The 25,587-nt window shown below is 55.5% G+C and overlaps 1 protein-coding gene across 2 annotated transcripts in view; it reads left to right on the top strand.

The window, feature by feature from the left end:
* Nucleotides 1-716: 716 nt before the first annotated feature.
* The window catches only part of Lmx1b (LIM homeobox transcription factor 1 beta), a 74,617-nt gene continuing 49,746 nt past the window's right edge, over nucleotides 717-25,587 (top strand). For both annotated transcript variants that reach the window (XM_074053179.1, XM_074053178.1), the window contains exons 1-2: nucleotides 717-868; nucleotides 1,708-1,894. In XM_074053179.1, the coding sequence (XP_073909280.1) occupies nucleotides 730-868; nucleotides 1,708-1,894 (326 nt within the window). In that variant the 5' untranslated portion in view covers nucleotides 717-729. The remainder of the gene's footprint in view (nucleotides 869-1,707; nucleotides 1,895-25,587) is intronic.

Here is a 25,587-nt window from a genome sequence, read left to right as displayed (position 1 = left end):
GGTCCGCACTCGGGTCCAGACGCCGCGCGGGGCGCAGGCTGGGGGCGCGGGGAGCCCTCCCGCGGGGGGGCGGCGACGGCACTATTTGACGTGGAGCCGCCGGCTCATCCCGGCGCAGGGATACGAGGCGCACCAATGAGTTCAAATGTCAGGAAGTTTGAGGAGGGGTGAGGCGGCTCCCGGCCGGAGTATCCCTCCGCCACCAGCCCCAGCTCTAAACCGAGCGGCTCCTCGGGCGCACCATGGCACTGGAGTAGTGCGGGGAGCGCGCCCGGAGCCCCGCGGCCCGTTGCGCCCCGCCCGGGACCCCGCTGCGCCGCCCGCGGCCCCCCCAGCCCGCGGGGCCGCCCCTGCACCCCCGCCCCCTCCCCCGCCCGCCGCGGCCGCGGCCGCCGCCTCCTCCCCGCGGCTCGGTCTGCCGCCGCCGCCGCCGCAGCCGGGCTCCGGGGCTGACAAGCAGGTGACAGAGGAGCCGGTGCGCGTGGCTGCGAGTGCCCGGGAGAGCGCGGCACGGGCTGCAGCCGCCCCGGCCCGCCCGCACGACGCCGGGGCCCGGGGCCAGCGCGCCGCCGCTCCACGCTCGCCCGGGGCAGCGAGCGGCCCGAGCCGCAGTCCTAGCCCCGAAGGGGCCGCGCCTCCCCGGCTCCGGGGCCGCGGCGGCGGCGGCGAGCGGACGCACGGGCGGGCGAGTAGCCCGACCGGCGGGGTCCTCAGCGCACCCCGCGTCCCATGGATATAGCAACAGGTCCCGAGTCTCTGGAGAGGTGCTTCCCTCGCGGGCAGACGGACTGCGCCAAGATGTTGGACGGCATCAAGATGGAGGAGCACGCCCTGCGCCCCGGGCCCGCCACTCTGGGGGTGCTGCTGGGTGAGTGCTGGGTCGGGATGCCCGAGTGGTCACGACGGGTAGGGTCAGGGGCGTCGTCGCGCAGTGGACACAGGCGTCCAGGCCAACTTATGAACGAAATGGGTTTGCAGGACTTAGGGAGAGGGTACAGGGACAGGACTCCTGGAGTGATCACCAGAGGGGCAACAAGCACGCCTAGACAAGCTCCCTGGGGGGACAATGTGCAGGGACATCACCCAGGCGGAGAGAACACAGGACAGCTCCAGCCGCCACTCAGTCCATCCTCATCAGGCCTAGGTTTTAAAGCTGTAACTCTGAGATGGGGTGGGAGTAGCAGACGAGTGGCAGGAGTGATTGAGGACCCACGTAGTCACCTTGACGAGCCTGGGAGAGGTGCCAGGTCACCTGGGGAAGAGGAGCTTCTATTAGATAAGTATCCCCAGAGCCATTGAAACCACAGGTTTGGGGGAGATGGGAGCAGTCGACCACCAACGCCAATGTGGGGCGTGTCAGCTTGGGAGCGTCCCAGTTTCACCTCGCCTTTCTCGGTCCCAGCCGGCTAGCCCGCGCGGTGCTCCTTTTCGTTTGCATTAACACCCAGCGCTGGATCTCCGGAGAAGGGCAGAGCGCAGCGCCGAGCCAAGGTTCCAGGCCCGCGGCCTCTCTGCGCCAGAGCCCGCGGACTGGGACTTACTGGATGGGGCTGCGCGGCCTCTGGCGCGGAGGCTGGGGGACCTCAGGCGGCGGACGGCGCTCCTGGGCCGGGGCTCCCAGCTGGGAGCTGTGGGCACCGCGCGACCGGGACGCCGGGGCTGAGCCGGGCGGCGCTGACGGCCTGGCTCTCGCCCTGTGCGATACAGGCTCCGACTGCCCGCATCCCGCCGTCTGCGAGGGCTGCCAACGGCCCATCTCCGACCGCTTCCTGATGCGAGTCAACGAGTCGTCCTGGCACGAGGAGTGTTTGCAGTGCGCGGCGTGTCAGCAAGCCCTCACCACCAGCTGCTACTTCCGGGATCGGAAACTGTACTGCAAACAAGACTACCAACAGTAAGCGCCTCTCGTTCTCCTTCCCCGCCGCTGCCCGGCACTGGAGCGGGCCGGCGCCTTGCCGGCCGGCTCTGCGCTCCGCTGGGCCCCGCAACACCCAGGGATTCGCGGGCTGCGCGTCTCCTGGCCGGCCCTAGTGGGATGGCCCCTAGGTGCCATCTGTTGTCCTGGAACCCTGCGCTGAGCGGCTGAATTGGGGTACAAGACAAATCCCTGGGCCGACTGGCAGATATGATGCCTGGGACCTGGGAAGGGCTTGGCCCCACTGAATTCTGAAGTGAGGACCAAGAACTGATTTTCAAAGGCAGTGCTTTAGGCACTGAGTCTGACGGTGTGCTTCCCCAGCCCAAGGGCGCCTGTTGTGGGAGTTTGGGATTCTGGAGCAGAGAGATGTATACTGGGCCCCCATCCACCCAGGCTTACTCCTGCACCTTTAGTCCCCTGGTGGAGAGAAATGAGTGTCCATCTTCCCCAAACCGTGCTATCCGAGAATTTTGCATGTACAATTTTTCTTGGCTGGAGAAGCAGTCTGGGCAGAGGATCTCAAAGGTGACAAGCTGCAATTGAGTTAGGATGAGGAACTGACCAGGTCAACCCTTCCCAGACAGCCTCCTTTCTTGCAGTGTGTGTTGGGCAGAGTTGGCCGGCTCTGCTTTGGTATAGCCTAGTTCTCAGGGCTGAGTTGGAGCTCTAGCTGCTGACTTCTGTGTTTAGCTGTGACTGTGGATTTGTATGGCAAGAAGCTGGGGGCAGAGCAGACTAGCGTGCAGGTTTTTCTTGCAGCCATCTGGGATTTGTGCCTGACAGTGCAGTTGGGAGGGAGGCAATGAGGTGCATCTGTGGAAAGAGGTGTGTGTGGATCCCCAGGACTGCTGTGTTGCAGAGGAAAGTGTGCCTGTGAGAACTTTTGAGTGATGCCTAAAAAACCTTCTTGAATGGGGCTGCAGGGTGGGAAGGTGGCTCAAAGTGCTTTGTGGGCCCAGGTCTCCTCTGGGGGAAGGCTAGACTACAAAACCTGGTACCTAGTGGTGAGTGCAGCCTACCTGCTGTGCCCTTGGATTGTCCCCACATCCAGGGCCAGGTGGGAATTGGAGCAGCCTGACTCCACTAGCTAGGCTGAGGGCTGGAAATAGTGGGACTACAGGCCAGAGCCCTGGAGAGGGCATTGGGTTCTACCCTAAAGTTGCTTGGCTGTGTATCCCTGAGCTCAAGAATGGGCAGGAGCTGTTTTTGCACCTTGGGCTTCCTGTTGACTGGGAGCTCTGTGGGCAGGAACTGGGGTCCATTCAGAGGATCAGCTCTTTTGCTGGTCCTAGAGCACAGCTGAGGTCTTTCCCTGTGTTTGGAGCTCCCCAGATTCCGGTACACAACTGGCAGGCCATTGGTTGGGTCTGTGCTCTGCTATACCTTGGAACTCTAGTTCCTGGAGAGGGAAAGGCCAGCAGTTTCTTCACAGGCAGCCAGGCAGAGAGCAGCTCAAATAAAATGGGAGGAAATGTGGTTGGGGGCTTTGGGCCGACCCAGGGAGCACTGGCTGAGGGTGCACTCCTGGCCTTGCTCTGCCTGCCTGACCCAGAGCTGGGCTCTGGCGGTACCACTTATCTACCACAGCCACTGCCCTCAGCAGCTCAACATGTGGAGCCAGGAGACTAGCAGTGGGCCTCAGAAACATTTGTATGTTTTTTTAAATTTTTGAAAACATTGGAAAGACTTTGCAATCTTTTGTAGATCTGTACCACTTGCCACCATTACAGGGCTCCTCTTTAAAAGAAGGCATGGATGCCTGCTGGACCTACAAGCACAGGCCACAAACTAGAGCTGGACATTGCCTTCAAGATGAGCAACTAACCCCTCATTTTATAAAACGCTTAAACTTGTACGACTGCTTTGTCCAAGGTATATTTGTTTTAAAAAGAAAAAGAGTAAAAAGAAAAAAAGTCACCTGCGTCTTCAGTGCATTCCCGTGTGTTGGGAATGAATTTTGTAGCAGGGCGAATCTGGAGTTTGGGTGCTGTGAGGCTGAGGTCTGGGCGGAGGGAGCCGGTGACATTATTCTCTCTTCTCACAGTCCCCTCCTCCTCCCCAATCCCCTCTTTCTTCTAATAATGCCAGATATCTGCACTAGGCTGGCCTCGGGGTGTGCTGGGGCGGGGTGGCCTTCTCACGACACAATCTTGGGGACAAATCCCCTCTCATAGCACAGCATTTCCAAGTTCCACTGGCGAGCAGGAGCTCGCTGGGAAGCAATATTCTTTATACGGTGAAATATTTTTTATTCTTGATTTCTTTTTTCTTTGAGGATCGCAGATGCATATTTATTTCATCTGAGCACAAATGCTTTTCAGACGAGAATCCAGGCAAATGGCGCAGAAATGCGCCTTCTTGATTTTGTCGAATCTGGGTCTGCGGGATTGGGAAATTACCCCTAATACTTTTGTCAAAAAAAAAGGCGTCTTCGCCCCTTTCAGCCTTTGTGGGAGATGTATGATAGGTCCTTAGAAAGGGATTGGCATTTTAAGTGTCTTCCGCCCTTCGATTTGTTCTCAGAAATCCCGGGCACCCACAAGCGCAAAGTTATTTTACGCACCACGGGGGTGATTAATTGGCGTTTGGGCACATTTAGTAGCGTTTGATAAAAATCCGCCTGAGCGTCCTAGTAGAGCAAGGGAGATTGCGGCCGCAGGGTTTGAGCATTTTCTCTTGTAACTCGAAAAGTCTCCCTTCCTTCTCTGTGTGTATGGAAGGAGGGCCCCTTCTTTAAAAACAAAAAGCAGTCACAACCTTAGCCTCTTTTCCGACAGAAAACCGTGTTAGAAACCGGGGGAAACGCGGCCTCGGCAAAATCGCGCACGCATCTCCGTGACCTCCACGAGAGAATGTAGTGGGGGCGCAGGGAAATGACAACATCCCCTTCATATATTTTTTTCTTGGCAGTTTGGCCAAATAGAATTATGTAACTCTCGTTTCTTGCCGTCTGTCTCTGGCTCGTCTGGAAAGGGTTTCTATCCTGAGGAGGTGGCGAATTCCTGGAGGAGGCTCCGGAAGGGGGGAGGGTCGGTGGGAGAGTCCAAAAATCTGTCACAAAATGGAGTCTAATCGCTTGTAATACAGCTCGAGGTCTGGCGACCCGATCCTCCTCGTTGGTGTGCACGGGAGCCTTTGTGCGCGGGGGACGCGGGGCTCCTGCCCGGCGGCTGAGGCTCACGGTGCCTTCCCGTGCAGGGGGCTGCCCAGGCTGCCCAGCTGTCCCTGCTCGGGCTTCCCGGGCTCCGCTGAGCCCGCCCGGGCGCCCTTGGACTCGCCTGCCCAGGTAGAATGCCACCACTGCGGCAGAAGGGGGCATCCTGGCTTTAATTAAATTTCACAAAAAGCCTTCCGAGTCCTGGGGTGGTTTTTGAAAAACCTTCCCAAGCTGGCGGAGGCCCCAGTGTCCCAACCACGCTCTTCCAGCACATTCCTTTCCTTGGAAGTGTTTACACCGGGCAAAGCCGTCCTGGGAGGCTCACCTCGTTGGAGGAGCCCTGGCAGTTCATTTGATCTGGTGTGCCACAGGGGAGCAAAGCCAGGCCCCGGCCTTTTCTGGCTGCTTGCTTAGGCCTTACTGCAGGGTACCATTTCTCAGCAGCCAGGGACCCCTCTTCCCAGTGGGGACCCTAGCTAGCATGGCCCCCATCAGACTAAATCAGTGCTGCAGACAGACCTGTCCACAGCCTAGGGTATAGCATCTGTCTTTTTAGAAACCAGTCTGCTTGGGACCAGGAGCCAAGACTGCTTTTGCAAAAAGGTGCTCTCCCTGAGGGCCCGTGAACCTTAAGGGCTCCATCTGCCAACCCAAGTCCAGGGACCCCTGGCCCCTTGGAGGGTGCCTCTTCATTTAACCTCAGCACCTCAGCTGGGGGCAGGAGGTAAGCAAAGGCCTTCCTGATGCGGGAGTCATCTGCTGAACGGAGGCATTATTCATAGTGACTCCTGGCTCACCCCCATTCACCAAGCTCTGGGCTGGTGTGGCCTTATTTGTTTGCCCCATATTTCTCAAGTGGGGGAAGCAGACTGTGAGGATCTGCTCTGTGGTTTGTGATTGGTGACTCTCTGCTCTCTCCTATTCTGAGGCCAGGCTTAGGTTCACACAGCCCTGTACAATGGGGAGCTGCCCACCTGGGGAAAAGCATTCTTATAGTCTGAAGCTAAGGTGGCCCAAAGAACCTGGGTCTTGCCTAGCATATTGTCACATCATCGTGCAAGGGAAGACGCACACCAGACTGCCCACAGGTTCCATGCCTAAGGAGCAGCTGGCATGCTGGGCTTACCATGAGCCTCTCCGTGCAGGGAAGATGAGGGGTATCTCCTTGGAAATCCTTCCCTTTGCCTGAGAGGACACTAAGACACTCCCATGAAAAAGGCGTTACACTGAGGCAAAGCAGGCTGAGTTCCCAGCCCCAGCACTCAGTAAGTGCCTACCATCCCTGAGCCTGGGTTCTCTGCTGGGCATTGCAGGATGGCTTAAGAATTGCAAGGGGCACCTCGCAGAGCTTCAGTAAGTGTTTCGTTCAGAAGGGAGCCATTATCCTCCCTGTACCTCGGGTGGTGGAGAAACTTCTGGATGCAAGGATGAGCACAGTGGTGCATTAGCAGGACAGAGCCGGTGGGCCCAGTGTGCTGCTCTGTATCTCCTGGGGGCATGGAGGTTGGCTAGAACAACAATATTTCCACTGGGGAACATTTGGCATCTCCAGGGTCTATAGATCGCTTGGAAAAGCATACTCGCTAATATAATTTCATATTTGAAGAACTGTTTGTGCTTATTGTTTTTGTGATTCAGACGACAGAGAATAAAGCTCAGCCTACATCTCCAAGGCTGATCTGAGAGATGGGGTGCAGTGGGAGGGGGGGAGAGATCCAGGGAGCTGTATGTTTCTCAGCACAAAGATGAGGCTTAAAGGTGGAGGAGCACCTTCCAGCCCAGGCTCTGTGGCCTTGTAAGGTTTCCGTCCATGGCAGGCTGTGATGGCTTTCCCCTAAGGAGCCTCCTCTGTCTTCTGTGGCTGTGGAATTGTTAAAAAAGAAAGAAGTGGAAGAAGGTGGAGAGGCGGGGGCGGGGTGGGGGGGGAGATCAGGAGTCCTACTTTGGCATCCATCGCTTTGGTCGAAGGATGGAGGATACTCCCAAGGACATGAGTTATAACTTCCAATTTGTTGGACACCACAATCAGGCCTCGGCTTGGGGGAGGGGAGGGGGAGGCCGGTCCACCCTTCCAGCAAGGAGTGTGAGCTGTCAGTCAGCCGGTGCAGAGGGCTTCAGGCCCTTGCCTCTCTGGCTGACCCAGCCGGAAGTTCCTCATGGCCCTCTCCAACCCCCAGATTCTGTGCTGATGGCAGCAAAGAGCAAAACCAAAATTATATATATTTATTGCCACTGCAGTCAGAAGTGGAGAGGAGGTGTGTGTGGGGGGGTGAAGGCTGAAAACCATATTTGAAAAAGTTGATTCAGGAAGGCAGAGGAAGCAAAGTGGCAGACGTTTGCTGGGCTGGTGCTCTCCATTCATGTCATAAATGTCTCCTGTCATTTGATGCCAAAAGCAACATGATTTGGCTCCCCGGTGGCCTATAGAGTTTTTCTCTCTCTCTCTCTCTTTTTGCAGTAAATGTTTATTTGTTAATAATATACTTTAAACAGCCCAGCCTTGACCTCAAGTCTCCTGAAGCATCCATCTTCTCCCAGAAAAATGTTTCAAAGTTTGTGTAATTTGGGGGGAAGGTGTAAGTGACGGGCAGTGAAGGGCCTGTGTTTGCTCTAACTACTGCTGTGGTGTGGAGTGGTGGGGCATGGGGCCACTGCGCTCCAAATGGCCACTTTCTTGGGTTTCAGGCCTGGCTGACAGCACTTCCTCAATGTCCTTTACCTTTTGCAAACTTGGCCTGATCAGTACAAATAAATTTCTGCAAGAGCCCTTCCTTTGTTATTCCCAGGGCAATACTGATTCCATCTCAGCGTTTTGACTGGCAGCCCCTGGACCTGCCCTGCTGACCCTGGGGCCCTAAAGGGGGGCGGGGCCCTCAGGTTGTGTGGGCACATGGTAGGGAGGAGCTTTGTCTCTATGAGAGCCTGACTTAGACTAGCCCTAGACTAGGGTCCTGACTGATGGCAGAGCACCTGGCTGGCCTGGCACTTGGTGACCTTGAGCGAGTGCTGCTGAAGGAAAACCCATTGCTAGAGTCTGGGTCCCAAAGAAACAAAGATGTTTGCTTCCTGGCCATTGGTGCTTTGAGAGGCTTCCCTTGCCATCTGGGGAGGGAGGGTTCCCAGGGCTACCCAGAGCAATGGAGGAGCTCATGGGGCCAGCAGGAGTGTCGAGGCCTCTGAGTTGCTGTGTAGATGAAGAAAGATGCTGGGGAGAGGAGCAGGCTGGGACACAAGGCTGCCAGCCCCCCTCTCCCTATGCCTTGTGCCTGGCGGGAGCTTCAGCAGTGATGACGGGAGAGGAGGAGCGGTACTGCATTGGGACAAGCTGTGTGTGACTGCTCTTCCCCTTTCTCCCGCCTCCCCTTGTGGAGGGGACTCAGTGACTCTTGTCATGTGACGCCTGGATTGCTGGGCTGTCGGCTGTGGGCCCTAGCCCAGGCCTGAGTTGCTTAGAACTGTGGAGATCAGAGAACCAAGGTGCTGTAAGGTGACTGCAAGTGGGGTACAGTTTCTCAGATGAAGAACAAGATTGTTGACAAGTACAGCTTTGGGATGGAGGACATCTCCAACTCCTAGTGACACAGGCCCAGGGCCTTTAGGGAAGAACTGTGGCTTTTCCTTAGCTTCTGTGTCTTCCTCTGTACAATGGGGGTTGCTCTGAGGATAAAGTGGAACAAACCCAAGGATGCCAGCCTGTATTGGGCACTTAGTCAATGTGTTTTCTTCCTTCCTGCCGGGAAGTGAGCCGGAGGCATCCCTGTCTGGCAGGAATGCATTGTCTGCCTGCGTGGGAGGCCCAGAAAGTGCAGCCTTCTAGACAGGCCGGTGGAGGCCTTGCCCACCCTTCTGCTCCTTGCCCAGATCTGGGGCCTGGGTTTTGAATCTTTTCCTTGAAGAGGGAACGGGAAGGTCTGGTTGCCAGAGGCTGCTCCTCCCTGCAAGGGCGGGAAACCTGTGGATGGGAGCTCAGGACTCAAGGCATACAGGTCCCAGTTTTTTTGCACTCTTGAGCATGGGCGATGTAAATGAACTTGCAAGAGCAGAGCCTCGCTGAGCCCCAGAGGAGCAGCAGTGTATCTAGAAAGGAATGGGTGCTTGGTGAGCACCCTTAAAGTTCACTGACTTTATTGCACGAACTCTATGTGTGAATGTACAGGTGAGAAAATCGAGGCTGAGGAGGTTAAACACCTTCCCCCCACAAGTTTAACTGCCCACCCTGCTGGAATCCCTGAGTCCTTCTGTCCTGACCTCCAGGAAGCCCCAGATGCTAGGTCTGGACAGTTGTGACTCTCCCTAGAGGCCAGCCTGAAAGAGCTGGGGAACCGGGTCAGGTGTCACAGTTCTCCCTGCACTGAATGCCTTCTTCGGGACCAACGCTAGGCAGAGGAGGAAAAGGTTAGAATAACTCTTTCCCCTGCGGGAGAGTGCCCTTGGTGCAGCCTGCTGCTGCCTGTCGCGCTTTCCGAAGCCTCCCACAGGCTCCTCTAGGCGATCCTCTCAGGTTCCTGCTCCCGGTTCTCTGTTCCGACAGTGGGACAGCATTACGGTGCATGGTCTCCTGGGCTCCCAGGCTCCTCAGTGGAGCTGGGGCACCGCAGTGGTGGTTGATGAATTTCGGTGTCACCAGGGGTTTAGCCCGGATTTGGGAACGGCGCGCTCTAATACGCGCACACGGGTCCTGCGCTCTCTAAAGCGCAGCCCTTTCACCCAGCCGCTGATTTATGAAGGAATCCGATCCCGGTGGGTCAGGTTGGGTTGGAGCCGGAGCCCGGCTCCGGCTCCGTGGCAGCCTTTGGGTTCCTGCGCGTTTTGGGGATCCTTGCGGCTTGAAGGGTCCCCTGGGTGGGAACCTGGGTGCCTTGCCGGGTGTGGCATGCAGTGGCCCAGAAGGAGCGGATCCCTTCTGGAGCCACTGAAGGCTCCATCGATCGATCGGAAGGAATGGAACGGCTGGCTGGCTGGCTGGCAGGGGAAGTTTGCATTTTTCATTTGGGGTTGAGCAAAGATCGACCCCTACCTAAACCCTCCCTCCACCTCCTCGGGCAGACCCAAAAACAGCGAGTTCTGGAGGTTTGTTTATTGAGGGAACAGAAAATTGAAGAAACAGTCCAAGATCTTTTTTCCCCGCTTGAGAAATGTGCAAAAAAAGTTCGTGGGGTCCTGGAGGGCGAGGCGCCCAAAGCCGAGGTCCCTGGCGCAGCAGTACGAGCCGACCCCAACCCCCTCCTCTTCTCCCCAGCCCCAGGGTTTGTTTTTTTTTTTTTTTTTCCAGATTTGGTTTGCAGGAGGGAAATGTGGTTGTATCAATCCACAAATATTTACTCTTAACAGACTTGTATCTGTGGAGATTTCGAACAAAGACAGTTTAGGGGGATTACAAAAACCCTAAACCCCGTTTTTCTCCCGGACTTGGTGCTTTAAATGCCAATTACAGGCGAGCCATATCCAACAGCAACGGAACGCGGGCAGGGTCCGGGAGGGAGTGGGGAGCGGCCCAGCCATTAAATGTAACTTTTCATTAGGAAAAGATCTCGCTGGTTTTATCTTCTAATAAGATTATGTCACGGACACAAGTACCTAGGATGGTGCTGAGTGACAGGGCTCTGTCGTTTAATCAGAGGCTGCACCGCTCAAACCGCGGGGCCCTTTGTCCCACCAAGTGAACTGCGGAAACTTGCAGTCCTAATCCCCTTATTCACGTCAAACAGAGAAAAGAAGCGGAGCACCTTACAACCGGGTCCCCTCCACCCCTTCCGAGGGCGAGGAGAGGAGGGGGGCCTGGAGGGCCTGGGAGCCCCTGGAGCCTTTCCTTTCTGGGGGATTTGGGCCTCTGGAGCCCACCAAGCGTGGCAGCAGAGATAAGCAAAGGGATTACTTTGCAGGAGCCTCAGTTAGCAGCATCTGGGAAATGGGGACATAGATCCAGGACTGGAGGATACCTTGGACAGGATATTTTTTTTTTCTTGTCTCTGCTGAGGATGAGCAATGTCTGCTACCTCCCCTCTTCTCAGGAAAGGTAGAGGTAGGGGCATACATCATCCTAGTTAAAGCAGGATTGACCAATAGAGAAAAACAGAATGTAGTTGCCAGTCTTGGGTCCTCTGAGGGGCAGATTTCATTGGAACTAATGTGGCAGCCATTGAGCCCCTACAGGTCTCCAGGGTAGGCTATTCCCAGCTGCAAACTCAGCCCCTTTCTTCAGAGGCCAAATTCCTTTGTTTGGCCTGTCAGAAACCTGCTTCTCAGCTCTGTTGCTGGTGCCATTATTCTGGCCACTGCCACAGGCACAGCCATCCCCTCATTCCGCCTTTCCCAAGTCCTTCCAGCAGCGCCCTGGTGGTGCAGACCCAGCAAGGTCGGCTGACTGGCCCTTCTCTGTGGCTGCTTTGCCTGAGCCCCAGCTGCCTGCTCTGACAAGAAAACTCCAGCCCTGGCAGCCGGCACTGGAGGCAGAGACTTTAACCACCAGCCTTCATCTCTGGGCACAATGGGGAGCCGCGGCCCTTGGAGAAGCAGCAGTGCGTGGTTCCCAGTCCATGTGAAAAAAACAAAAATAAAACCAACACCTAGCAAGCGAAACCCTGGCGCTCCCAGGGATCTGCTTTGCCCCACACCTGCCAGCAGCTCCCAGGGTCTCAGGGGAAAGCTCCATAGAGCAGGAGGGGGAACTGTAGAGGAATTTGTCTCTAATACCTGGCTCCTTGGCCTCCTTTGAAAGCCTTTAGGCTGTGCTCCAGGGACCCTGTACACCCAGGCGGGGCTCTGGGGATGCCTGGCTGCACACAGTCTCCTCTCCAGTGCTCTGGGCACAGGGAGGATCGGGCTGAGAGCAGGGTGTCACCTCATAAAAGCGACAGGCTTGGACCGTTTTATGGGGAGGGAGAAGGGCAGGAAGTGATGTTTCCATCTCCGGCTGCACTGGGACAGAGAGCTCTGACTGAGGGAGCCTGACCAGAGGGGACTACAAAGAGGGACAGGACAGGACCAGAGAGTCGGTCTGTGGTTATTAAGCTTGGGACAGGGTAGGCCAAGATGGGGACAATGGATGGATGTGGGACCCCCAGAGTTCACCTTCCCACGTGAGTTCTTCTCCCAGAGTCCCTCTGCAATCCCCAGCCTGGCCAACCTCATGGCCCTTCCTTTCCTTGGTGGAGGGGCAGGGGTGGCAGAGGCGGGGGAGAGACTTTCTCCCTCGAAACACTTGATACCAACCTTGTTTTTTGGCAAGAAAAATAAGCCTTGTTTGGAAAGGGGAGGGGACACGGAGTAAGGAGGGAAGGAGTGAGCCAGCAGCAGAACAAACTTTGTGGATTAGGTTTCAGCGCCTCCACCCCGCCCCCAGCCCCAAGGCGGTGATTTGTGTGCGGGGGTCTGTGACCCTGTGAGCATCAAACGGGCCCGCGGGAACCGGCCGAGTTCAGAGGGACAGTGGGCAGAGGGGCAGTCTAAGACAACGCAGATGGTTCATATCAGCCTGGCGGGCCGCACCCTGGGCTCACAGCGTCTGCCCCATCACCCTGGATCCTCTACCGGGAAAAGGGAAGAGGCCTGGGTCTTCCAGGAGGCCACTAGTGAGCTCTCATGGAGTGGTAGTCAACGGCCTCAGCAGGCCAGGATGGAGGCTTCCTCCACCAGGCTCTCCTGACTCCTCCAGGTCCACAGGCCCCTGGAGCTCTTTGCTTGCCCAGAGTGGCCACTGAGAAGGACTAGTCAGGGTGGAAGGCCCTCCAGTTCCTCCCAGTGGCCTGGTTTGCCACACACACACCTCCCCAACCCCCTGCAGGCCTCTGAGGCTCTTCCTGGTGCAGGTAGGTCTTATTTCACCAGGAAGTGTCCTGCTCTGTCCAAGGGAAGCCTCCACCTCCCTTGAGCATTTATTCATCCTCTGTGGTGGAATGGCTTGTCCTCTTGCTGAAGCTCTTCTGCCTGGCCTGGGTTGACCTTGAGGGATTCTGCTATTTTCTCCTTCCAGTCCCTGGAGAAAGCTAAAGAGGCTTGCTTGGACCTTGGCCCACAACCTCTCTTGCATCAGAGCCCCTGCTTGGTCAGGGGGGACAGGCTCTACCTCCCACTAGCCTTGGCCTCTGAGACAGTTGACCCTGTCTCCAGAGACCAAGCAAGGCTCTCAACTTCAGCAGGCCCAAGGCTCAGAGCCTGGTCTCCAGGGCCTCCAAGGACTCTGAAGACAGTAAATGCATCTCAGGGCCACATCTACAGGATTTCTGGGATGCTTCAGAATGTCCCGGCTGAAGGTTCTTCAAGATCCCTGTCGCACAGGGGACACTGAGGCTAGGTTTGGCCAAGCATACTTGGTGGCTGCATTCTGCCCAGCAAGGGGTCGTGGAGATGTCGAGGTGGCAACTGCCCATTCTTTCCTGGACTCTGGCATTAATATTGTCCTTCTTTGTCCCCCCTGTGCTGAGGTCTCAGGGTCCTAGCTTCTAAGGAGGTGACAGGTAGCCACAAGAATGGAATGATTTTGAGAGTTTTCTGGGCTGTGTGGGTTTGGGGCTTTTATCATCAAATTTGGGACATTGAGGGACAACAGCCAGGTAAGCAGTGTCCCTTATCCAACAGTCCTCCTAGTGTCTCATTCCCAGACTCCCTGGGCTTCCTCTCCACAGTGGGTCACGGGGAGGCCAGCAGCCTGGCCAGGACTATGAGGGCTGGTGGACCTCTCCAGGCACCAGCTCCCAAGGTCCCTGCCTCAGGGGAGCAGGCGCTGGGTCATCTGTGTAAGAAGACACATCTGTCCTCCACATGTTGGGAGGCCGAGCTGAGGACATGTGGTTTGGGACGTGTTATCTTAATCATATTTATTAGCCAATCCTGGAAAAAAAAGAGTTTGATATTGTTACAATTCGGAAAAGAGCCCCAAATCCACACGACGACAGATCGGGAGGGGCCGCTGGCAACAGCCAGGTTTCTTTGGGATGTGGCTCTGGAAGTTCTTTGCATTGTTCTGTGCAGTGGGATCTCTGTGCTGTGAAACAACACTTATCGTTTTCATTTTCCCAAGCAGAGATTTTGACTGATCGCTGTGCTGTTGGAGTATGCTTCTAATCCTGATTAGCGTTTTCCAGCGTCAGGCATGAAATATGACTTTTGCACCACACTCTTTGGCAGCTCTTGTTCTTTTCTAGGATATTTTTCAGGCTATCTCCAAGCCTCACTGTTGTTCATTATTTTTGCCATAGGTTTAAAGTTGCCAACTCTAAAGCCACTCCCGCACAGAGCCAGGAAGGGGGCTGTGTATGACACATCTCTGCTCACAACGCAAATTGCTTCTGATTATTGAGCTTTGAATATTTTCCTCCATCATGTTTTTATTAAAAACGCCAGCATATTTACGCTTGATAGTGTCTTCAATTAGGTTAAAAAAAAAAAACGCAGGGGGTTCCCCTTTCCATAGCAGTATGTAAAGAAAATAGTTGTTATGACCGCAAAATTACCATCCAAACCTGGTTCGAGTAAAGCCAGCGCTGCTTTGACAAGCCCAGCAGGCAGGGAGCTTTTTTTCCAGCTGCTAGGGAAACAGAGCAGAGGGGGAACCCACAGCAGCCTGCGATCTGCAGATCTGCGGGGTACTCAGGAGCACTGAGTAGTGTTAGTAGCTAACACTTCCCAAGTTTGTGAGCAGCTGAATAGTGACGGCTGTGCTTCACGGGGCTCCTGACAGGCTCAGAGAGCACACACCAGCAGTAATAACCACGGGGCGTGCTTGTTTAGGACGTGTGCCCTGAAGGCACACTCTCCATTCTTCAGTGACACTAGACATAGCTGCTATTATTATTTTCATTTTCAGATAAGGCATCTGAAGCCCAGAGAAGTTGAATAACTTGCCCAAGGTCACATGGCTAGGGAGTGGAGTCCAGGCATTGTGTCACAAGAAAACTTTCAGTGATCTTTTGGCAGGGCCTCTTGTTGGGTTTGGTGACCTGGTGGCAGCCTGGCACGGGAGCTCAATGTTGTTGTTGAATGAACGGCTCCTACTGAATGACCAGTGTTCCTTGTGTCTTGCCAGGGGTGAGGCTTTGATGGGGATGGTGTCACTGACTCTTCTCACTGCCCCCAGAGGCAGACTCTATGAATATCATCTCCCCTTTTACCAACATTGAAGCTTGACCTGAGAAGTGCAGTGATTTCCCAAGGTCACACAGCTTCAGATGGCGACTCTAAGCACCACCATCTATTGTGAGATCTAGGAGTGGGGCTAAACCCTTGCCTCCGCTGGCCTTGGTGAGTATTCCTAAAAGCACTCTTGTTTATCCAGGTTTCCAGGTGACAGACTGGGGCTCAGAGAGGTGAAGCCACATACCCAGGGTCACACTGCCTGGAGCCAGCATCTGTGGTGCCTGACCACTGCTTAGCCTGAGGGCACCAGTGCTGGGGAACACTTGGACCAAACCTTCTCCCTGGGTCTCACTCGGTTCATCCTCCTTCCAAGCAGCAGATGGGGTTCATGTTGGCATTGAGCAAAGGGTGTGTCTGTGACCAGGCTTGTGCCAGTTGGGCATGGCATCATCCCATCCTAGCCCCATTGTACAGATGAGGGAACAAAAGCACAGAGAAGCTAAGTGACTTGCCCCAGGTCACACGGCTAGTGAGCAGCTGATGGAAAGGCACTCAGGTGTCGTGGGTCTGAGTTGGTGCTTGGAGAGAGACTGAACCACCACTTTTCATCGTTAGAAGCATGGGCCATTTCATGCATGGCCCACCCCAAGTACCTTCGAGGTGCTTTTGCAAATACATGAGGAGAGCAGGGAGATTCGAATGAGTGGTACAGTGGTCTTCCCAGTGTTGCACAGAGAGGTGTAGCCAGGCAGCGTCTGCCCTCTGCATAGGATAGGAGAGGCCTATTAGCCAGGGGATGGGCAAACAACTCCACCCATGGACGGGAGCACAGCCAGCCCTCCCAGGGCCATCTTCACCTCCAGCTGCAGCGCCTTCCTGGCTCCGGACTGCCAGTACAGCAACTTGGGGCAGGCGCTGTCTGCCCTTTGAAGGGACGGCTGCCTGAGTGTGTCACTTTGAACTGCAAAGGGGCCTGTGGTGAGGGCTCAGCCCCCTCCCACACGTCCCCCGCTGGCCCACCCCTCCAGGTCTGGTTCCAGTCGGCAGGCCTGGAGCCGGAGGGGCGGGCAGGGCAGCAGCCCCCTGTGGGATGTCAGCCTGATAAGTGAGCAGCGACAGACCCCTGGAGCAGGACGGAGCTGGCCGCCCACTGTCAGCTGTCCCATGTGGCAAGAGTTCAGGCCGGTCACGGAGGTGCCACTCTCCCACAGACATGCCCTTGCAACTGCAGAAACACATCTCCCCAAATGCAGATTGAAATGAAAACAATAGTAATGATGGGATAATAACAATAATTTGTAAAAGGAAACATCTTGCTTTGGGGCACAGAGAGCACCGTGGACTCCATACCAGGACCCAGGACCTTTGTGGGACTGGTAAGCATCCTGGAAGGGGAGGCCAGGAGCCATGCGAGGTGCGACAGTAGGCAATCTGAACAGCTGACTGCCAGAGCTCAGCTGGGGGCCTCCAGTTGCCTGGTTTCCCAGGTAGGTGCTGGCTAAGCTGGGTCGGGAGAGGGCAGGCCCACCCTGCCGTGGGGAATCTCCCAGGCTAAGTTGTGTGTGTATGTGTGTGTGTGTGTGTGTGTGTGTGTGTGGCACTGGGGATGGAATACATGCCTTCATGCATATTAGGCAAGTGCTCTGCCCCCTGCAGCCCCTTAACCAGATTCTTCAAACTGAGCTTCAGAACCTCTGACTTCAGAGTTCAAGTCTCAACTCTGCCATTCTACTGGCTGTGAGACGTTGAGCTCAGTGCTTTACTTCTCTGAGCCTCAGCAACCGCAGTCTGTTAAGAACCATGCACCTCTGTGATAGGATTCATAGGCCAGCAGACGCAGTCTCGTCAGGAGAGTGGCTTTTGCTGAGTTGCTTATGGCTGCTCCCACAGTCCTTTGTATTGTACCCCAGTAGGTGTATGTATCAAGCCTCAGCAAGAACAGGGCAGAACAGGTAGTCAGTACTGAAAGATGTATAAAGGAATAGGTAAGGAGATAGACTGGCTGAGCTAGACTCAGGGCTTGGGCTCTTTGTAGCTGTGTGACCCTTAGCAGTTTCCTTGGCCTCTCTGGACTTCTGTTCTCTTGCTAGAAAATGAGAATAATCAAAGAACCTACCCTCCAGGGTTATTGAGAGAATGAAATGGGTTGATGTGTGTGGAAGAGCTGCATGGGTCAGTGTGAGCCACTTTTGTTAGGGGAAAGGTGTGGGCAGGTCTAGTTAGTGACACAGGAAGACAGCAAAGATCTGAGCTAGGTTCCCTGGACAGGTGCATGTGAGATGGGGGTGGAAGCTGGGGAGGATTGAGGAGGGCATTCCAGGTGGAGCACTGGACTGAGAAAGGTATGCTGGAATGGTGAGTCTGGCTGGAGGGGCTGCCTAGGGGCTGCTGGGATATAAAGCTGCAGAGCAGAGCAGGGGGCAGTCACTTGCTACAGGGTTTGGAGTTTATTCTGTGGGCAGAAGGGAGCCATTGAAGGTTATTGGACAGGGGAGTGATGGGAACTAAAGAGGCACTTTATGAAGATGATGCTGGTGCCATGTGCACGGAACTAGAGGCTGGCAGTGGAAGCTGCTGTCACTCTGGAGGTAAGGGCAGTGAAGTGAATGGGAGAGAGGACAGGTCAGAGCCAACTTTCAGTGGCATTTCTGAGGACTGAGTACAAAGGGAGAATCACAGAGACCTAGGGCTGAAGCGGGAGTGACTGGAACCCCCAGGTATGTAGGGACCTGACTGAGGCCTTGGGGCCTGAGCCCCCTGGCCTGGTCCCAGCAAGAGTAACCCTGACTGTGCCTGGGAGGATAGCCTGTGTGGTTACCGAGGGCCCCATGCCAGGGTCTGGCTTAATGGTCTGCTATTGTCCTCTTGAAATTCTTGATTTTTGAACAGGTGGACCTGTACTTTTGTTTCGTGCTGGGGCCTGCAGATAAACCTACATCTAAGAAAGACTGTTGCTGAGGCTGAGAGACTGCCCAAGTGTGGGCTCTGGCCTTGTCAGTCTTCTGCTTCTAGAAAGCCCTCCGCCTCTGTAGGACTGGCAGGAGAGTCCCAGCTTCACAGGGTCTCCCCACTGCACACCCCACCGCACCTCAGGTTCTCCCTGCTTGTGGCCCATGTTAGACATACAAATTCCCAGGCCTGTGGGAGGTCTGGGCTGTTAGGGTGGAGCCTGTGGAGCTGTATTCCTAGCTGCCCCTGAGGGACGCACACTGACTGCTGGGAACCTCTCACCAAGATGACCCAGCCTGGCACAGGGCCTGGACCTGGGTAGGCACTCAGTGTCTCTGTGTCACGTCATTGTGAGTGAATGAATGAGCTGTGACTATCTGTCTGTCTTGCCCCACATAGCTCCTTGGGGCCTACCCCCAGGGCAGGCAGTGGCATTGGTAGTGGAGATGAAGCAGGCGTGGATCTGGAAGATGGCTGAGGACAGTGACCACCATGGGGATGGCTGGGGCAGGAGTTTTCTACCTTTCCCTTAAAGCCCCGGATGTGGTGGCCAGACAAGGGAGGGCAAGGCAAAATAGCACCCTCTCAGAGGCAAACAAAGGCAGAGGCTGGGGTGGTCCTCGCACATCGTCTCTCCTGCTTTCCCTCCTCGGAAAGGACTGTGTGCTCCTAACCTGCTTCTCTCTGCACACCATGTGGGCGTGGTGGACGTGAAGGGCTTTGCCTTGTTTTCTAGGGCCTTTACCTGATGCGACGGACTTGCAACATCTCATAAACGCTGTCAAGTCTGTGAGGCAGGGTCTGTGGTTATCCCCATTTCAGAAGAACACTGTCCATGATCACAAGGCTTGTCCCTCCACAAGCTAGCATGAGACAGCTTGTCCCCCTCTGGCTCCTGCTGGCAATGCCCAGGGAAGCTGCTGGCACAGTAGGCACTTAGAGAGTGTTTGGGACGGGGAGAAGGAAGCCCCACCCACCAGTCCAGCCAGGAAGACCCCTGCTCTAGGCAGAACTGGCATGGCACCAAGACTGCACAGTGAACAGGAGTTCCCCAGCCTGGCATGCTGGGGACAAAGAGTAGCACTGACCTTGGCAGGATGAGGCATGAGGGGAGAACCAGAAAGCTCTATGGCAGAGTGCCAAGACCTAGGAAGCCTTGGGAAGCAGTGACTAGAGTGCCATCGTGGGGCCATGACAGGCCAGTCTCTGAACATCACATCTCATTTTACACAGGGCTTCCAGAAACATGGCTCCCCACCCCCACCAGGTCCTGTATGGGCACCAGAGTACCATAGGGAGCAAGGCTATGCGAACTGTGCCTTGAACAGACAGGATGCTGAGCAAGGTGGCTGAGCAGGGCAGCTCTAGCCAAGAGACAGTAGATGCCAGCACATAATAGGTGCTCAGGGATTGTCCCCATCTTGTTGCCCACCTCCTGCAGCTGTTCCTGTTATCCCATGAATGCCAGGCTATGGGCCATTGTTGGGAGTCGCTTGACCTCTCTGAGCCCCAGTTCCCTTATGTGTGAAATGGGTACAAGTGTTTGGACTCTCTAGGTCATTGTTGGGATTAACCCAGAGGAAGATGTGAAGCACTTAGCACAGTGCTTATCACTCAGAAAAGGGGAGGAGGGGCAGGGGCAGTGGCTTACGCCTATAATCCCAGCTATGTGAGAAGCATAAGCAGAAAGATTACAGTCTGAGGTTGGCCTGTTAATATGGTGATTGTGTGTGTGTGTGTGTGTGTGTGTGTGTAGTGCTGGGGATAGACCCCAGGGCCTTGCACGTGCTAGCCAAGCTGTTTATTATTAATAAACACTGCAGCTGGGCACCAGGGGCTCACACCTGTAATCCTAGCTACTCACGAGGCAGAGATCAGGAGGATCACAGGTCGAAGCCAACCCCGGGCAAATAGTTTGTGAAACCGTATCTCGGAAAAAAACATCACATAAAGAGCTGGTGGAGTGGCTTAAGGTGTAGGCCCTGAGTTCAAGCCCCAGTACCTCAAAAAATAAAATTTAAAAAAAAAACTGCAACAAAACAAAGCACAGGAAGGCCCTCCAGATGTATCCCCGTGCTTCTCCACACACACAGAGCATGAGGACAGAAGTGGCCAAGGCCCTGCTGGAGTCTGAGCATCATAGGAGAAAGTGGTGGTGAATGCTGCCAGAGGACCGGAAAGGCCTTTGCCACAAATGACTCTTGGGTAAAGTAGAGGAGGGAGGCATTAGGCTACGGCGGGCCAGGAAAACCTGTGGCCTTTGGGCCATAGTGCTCCCCACCCTCCTCTCTGCCTCACTCTGGAGTCAGTGCCCCCTGTCCTGCAGATGTGACCCAAGGTGCTACATATCGGGCCGTGCCATGCCCCAGGAGTGGGTGTTGCTCTCGTTCCATTTCATAGATGAGTTGCTGAGCATAGAACCTAGAATCAGCTTGTCCAGGGCCATATGGGGGCAGTGTCACCACCAGGTCTGACTCCAGCCCTTGCCTGCTTTTTCCAGTGCATGCTGTCATCCACTTGCTCTTTGCCCTCCCATTGTCCTGTCCCACAGCAGCAAGCAAGACATCTGGGGACTTGCGCAAAGGCAAGGGATGTTCTTGTGGGCCTGGGGAGGCGAGGAGCAGCTGCACACACTTTCTTAAGTGCCCTGTATCGGGGCACTTAAGAAAGCCAGTTGCCAGCAGAAGAGATGCTGGGGTGAGGGCATTCCTGGCTAAGGGCCCCGCGTGCAAAGGCTTGGGGGCTGACAAGCCCCTCCCATGCTGATAATTCTCCCCACATGACTGTGACACAGCGCAGTCACTGAAAGACGTTGCATCTCAGAGGGATGGGTGTGGACTTCAGAGGCCAGCAGTCCCGACCTTGGTTCCCTTACTTCTTCACCTATAAAGTGGGTATTTTAGAAATCCACATCAGGATTTCCAGCAAACACAGAAACAGTCTCTGCTATGTTATTCCTTTTCATGTCACACAACTTTGTGGCCGAGGAAACCAGCTCAGAGGGGTTGAGTAGCTGTGCCAAGGTGTCCCAGCTGGGAGGCGACTGAGTAGCACTGTGGGCTCACCTCTTTGGTGCCATGAACTGCCATTCCTGTAGGAGAAGAGGGCAGAACCTGGGCTCCCTTCCGTGGAGGCAAGGGAGGCACCCCACTCCCACAGCCCAGGAATGGGCCCTGGGCCAATGAGTGACAGGAGTAGCAGCCTGATGGCCCCATCATTCACTGGGTATCCTAGCTATGAGAGCTCTCCCTTGACCTTTCTGCCCTTCGCAGGCCTTGGCTAACCAAGGCCCCATTTGGGGCTTCCTCCTCCCTCCTTATTCTAGCATTTGCTGAGAGTCCACTGTGTGCCTTGTCTCAGGTGCTGGGGAGACAAGAGGACAGCCCCTATCCTAAAGAGCTCACTGTGCAGTGGGGGAGAAAAATGTATACCCAATGGTAGTTTGGTCAGGGCTCTGGTGGAGGAAGCACAGGACATTGTGGTCCTTAGGAATGCCCTGGGGATGGAACAGGGCTCCTTGCCAGCCTAGAGGCATGGAAGAGGGCTTCCTGGAGGAAGGGCTGTGCAAGTCAAGGGCAGAAAGTGGTTAGGAAAGCAGATTTCGGGAAGAGATCAGTGTGCATGTGGACCTAGAGAAGCAAGAGCACACAGGCTATGCTGGGGAGGCCAGTCTTTCTCCAGGGGCCACTGGAAGCCATGCAAGGAGTCTAAGCAGGGGAGTGACATGTCAGATCTGAAGTTAGAAGGTCTTTCTTACTGCTGTGTGGACTGCAGGGGGAGGCTGGGGCCAGAAGGGAGTCTCTGGCCTCTCCTGAGGCTTAGTGGCGGGGGGATGGGGTGCTGCAGGGTGGTGTCTGGGTGTGTGCACTTGCTTGCATGTGGCTGCAAGTGTATGAGTGTGTGTGTGTTGGGGAGGGGAGTTAGCAGCTGGAGCTTTGTGAGAGCCTGACCTTGACTTTGTCCTTGTCCTGCGGGTGAGGGCTTCTATCCAGTATTGAGCACAGTGCCTGCTGTGGTGGGAACTCAGTGAAGGTGTGGGGACAAATGTCAAGAGGCACCAGGTGTCCATATCTGTGTGCACGCACCTAAGTTCAAAAGCAATGGTGGTGTCTCTAAAGAGGTGTGTGTGTGTGTGTCCGGTTGTAAGATGGGCACTCTGTCCAGCCACACTGTCTGGAATGCAGCCAGGGAGCCTTGGGCACAAGGGCAGGCAGCTGAAGGCCTGTCTACAGCAGCCTCGCCTGGCATAGACACCACCTGGTCTTGACACCAGGCAACCCGCCAGAGGCCACCAGTGCAAGCTCTGCATCTATTAGTGCCAGTGCTGTCTGTCCAGGGGTTACAGCTGCTGTAATCATTCCCGTTTCTAACCGAATCACCTGGCTGGCCCACTCAGGCTGCGCTGACAATGGCGGTTGGCCCCGCCCCACTCTGCTCCAAACACACAGCATCTTAAGAGGCAGTCTCTGTGCCTCCCTCCTTGGGGACCCTGGTTTATTCACCTGCATTCCAATGCTAGGGCCTATGCAGGACAGGCAGTGGGAAGGGTGGAGCCTGTGTGTGTCCCAGTGTGAATGCTGTGCCTGTGTTGTGGGCCTGCATGTCACCCTCTGTGCCAAGCATGCCCACCTGTCCCTGTCTGTGAGCCTGGGGTGTCTGCACCGCCAAGTGCAGGGCGAGTACCTTAGCCAGGGTGTGGGAACTGCGTGTCCATGTTGGGGACACCGTGTGTCAGTGTGTGGTGCTGGCCACAGTGGGCTCTGTCATTGCATGTAGAGGGTTGCACTGTGTTTGTGCAGGTCCTGTAGGTGTGATGTGTTGACACAGATATGACAGATGAAGCAGTGGATGGCTCCTCCTGGCCTGTGACGTCTGTGACCAAGGCTTCAGCAGGATCTCCTCTCACCTCCATCACAGGCAGGCCGTGATGATGGATGACAGGCTTTCTGAGGTGGGAACCACGTGCAGCTCTGCCAACTCCTCTTACTCTCTTCTCAGGTGGTAGGCCCATGCTCAGCTTCAGGGCCAAAGGAATGGATACCCAGGTGGGACACAGCCCTGGGAGAGGCAGCTATCTCACCAGGGATCTCCTTGGGCACAGGTGGTCATGAGCCCCCATCAGTGTGACGAGGCTGAGGTCTAGCTAGGGTCTGGAGGCACCCAGGCTGGCCATGGAAGCATGAGGAGAAGGGGGCACAATAGCAGCAGTGCCCTGCCAGGGCAGGCTCCAAGGAGGTGAACCCCTCCCTGCTGGGGATTTTAGCAGATGGGTCATGACAGGTGTGCTCCAGTGGGCGTGCCCTGAGCTGGTATGTCCTCACAGGTGTGCCTGTCTATATCCCCAACAGGTGTGCCCTGACAGGTGTGCCCTGCTGGAGTGTCTCTGGGAGGAGCCAAGCAAGTGGCTGGGCCTCCCGTTCTCTCAGGCTGCACACAGACTCCATCGAGCCCCCAGCCTAGGAAGCCAGTGCCCTCCCTGCCACCACCGGCTGCCCTGCCTGCGGCCCTGCCACCCCAGGGAGCTGACCCTGACCCCACGCGGCCCCCCACGTCCCAGCTCGGGGGCTCACAAAGGGAGAAGAGGGAAGAGAAAAATCGCAGAGATTTGTCTTGTCTCCGGCTGACAGCGGAGCCAGTGATTGCCAGGCCCGCTTGGCAGTTTTTAATCATTTTATCTCTGTTCTCGGCTCTCCGGGGAGACAGCCAGTGCTTAGCAGTCTGCTCAGAAAGACCTCGGGGCGCATGGCGCAGCGGCGGCTCCGAGCTCCCATTATTAGCTGTGCTCTTCCGAGCGCGCTGCGATCTCTCCCGGGGGAGCCGGTGAAAAATTAACACGGGCCGGCGGCGCGGGCGCCCGATGTAACTGTAATTACTCCATTGATATTCCTCACACAATAGCGCTGTCATCAGTCATTTACATAAACTTTACTCCCGAAGACGGGCGGAGGTGCCTAATCCTATTGGGCGCTTCCACTGCATGCATTATACATGGCAGGCTCCTAGGTGAGCCGGGGAGGGGCGAGGGGGGAGGGCATAATTGGGAAGGAGAACTGGAGAGGAGGAGGAGAGCGAGAAGGGGAGGAGAGAGAAGGAAAGGGGAGGAGAAAGAAGAGGTGGGAAGGAGACTGGGAGAGGAGGGGAGAAAATAATTGGGAAGAGGAAAGGAGAGAATGGTGGTAAGGTAGGGCACAGCCAGAAACCATCCCCAGCCAAGGAGGTCCCATGGGCTGCAGCCCAATGGGACTGGAGTCCCACTTGGCCTGATGAGGACCTTCCAAAGCAAGGACGCTCCCAAGACTGAGAGTGAGGGCTTCTAGCCAGCCTGCCCGTCTTCTGTCCGACCTGGAGCAGGTGAATCTGCTCTCCAGAGGCCTGGAACAAAGCCCTACTGGCCCCGTTCCTGGGTCAACCTTGCCCCCTTCTCCTGCTTGCGGGGTTCCAAGCCCCATCCGGAATCTGTGCTTGGGTGGAGGCTCTTCAGCTGCTAAGGAGTTAAAACCTCCCTGGAAATTACCCTGTAATGACCTAATTAAAGACTTCAGGGCCACCTACTCCAGGATGAGAGCTAATAACACCCGCCCAATAATAATAATCCCGGTGGAGTTCCCCATTATTGCTGCAGCCTGGTCCCCTCCCACCACCCTGGGCTGACCCCCTCCCCTGGCCTAGCCTGTGCAAGCTGTCAGGCCTAGGGAGGGCAAGAAGGCCGAGCCCCCAGCTGGGGTCAGGAGGACTGGGTATGGGACCAAGGGGAGCGGCCCAGGATAGTCAAATTTCCATTGCTGAATATTTAATGAAGCCTTCTCGGTTTATTTGGTTGGCCTGTCGATTTTTATTCTTCTGTCAATAGCTTCTCATATGTGGGGCTGTGATGATCTTTAGTAGTGCCTCTCCAGGGACGGCTGCCACTAAATGCAATTATGGATTTTATACCTCAATGTGTTTGATATTTCCACTGATCTAATTTGCAGCCTGGTAGTTTATTGTTTGGCATTTTAATGGCGTTCAAATGCTATGGGAAATCTGATTTCTTTTTATAATTCCTCCTTAACACAGTTAATGCGGGTGGCGGGATGGCCCAGATTTTAGAGCCCAATGTATAGAAAGAAGAGGGGGCAGAAATCACCCTTGTATACACTTAAAGATGTGTCCACTGAGGAAGAGCTCCCTTTGAGCCACAGCCCAGATGGGTGCCAGGAATGGGGGAGCTGGTGTAGAACCCAGGACTCAGGCAGCGGGGCCAGCGGCCAGCCTTTTGCTCCAGCTATCCTGAGCACTGTGCCCTCTGGCCTTATCTCCAAGAAGCTTCAGGTCACTGCCCTGCCCTGTCTTGGCTACAGCAGAGCCAAGAAGGCCAGCCTTTCCACTGACACCAGTTTTTGTGGCCTGCATCTGGAGGCAGGAGCTATACCAGTCTGGGGTCTTTGGGGACAGAGGTGCTTCTGGCACATGCCTGTCATTTGTGACAAGTCCTGAGGAGCCTTACTAC

The sequence above is a fragment of the Castor canadensis genome, chromosome 13, assembly GCF_047511655.1.
Source record: "Castor canadensis chromosome 13, mCasCan1.hap1v2, whole genome shotgun sequence".
Classification (NCBI taxonomy): domain Eukaryota; kingdom Metazoa; phylum Chordata; class Mammalia; order Rodentia; family Castoridae; genus Castor; species Castor canadensis.
The sequence above is the reverse complement of the archived record's forward strand: the minus strand, read 5'-3'. Positions and strand labels throughout refer to the sequence as shown.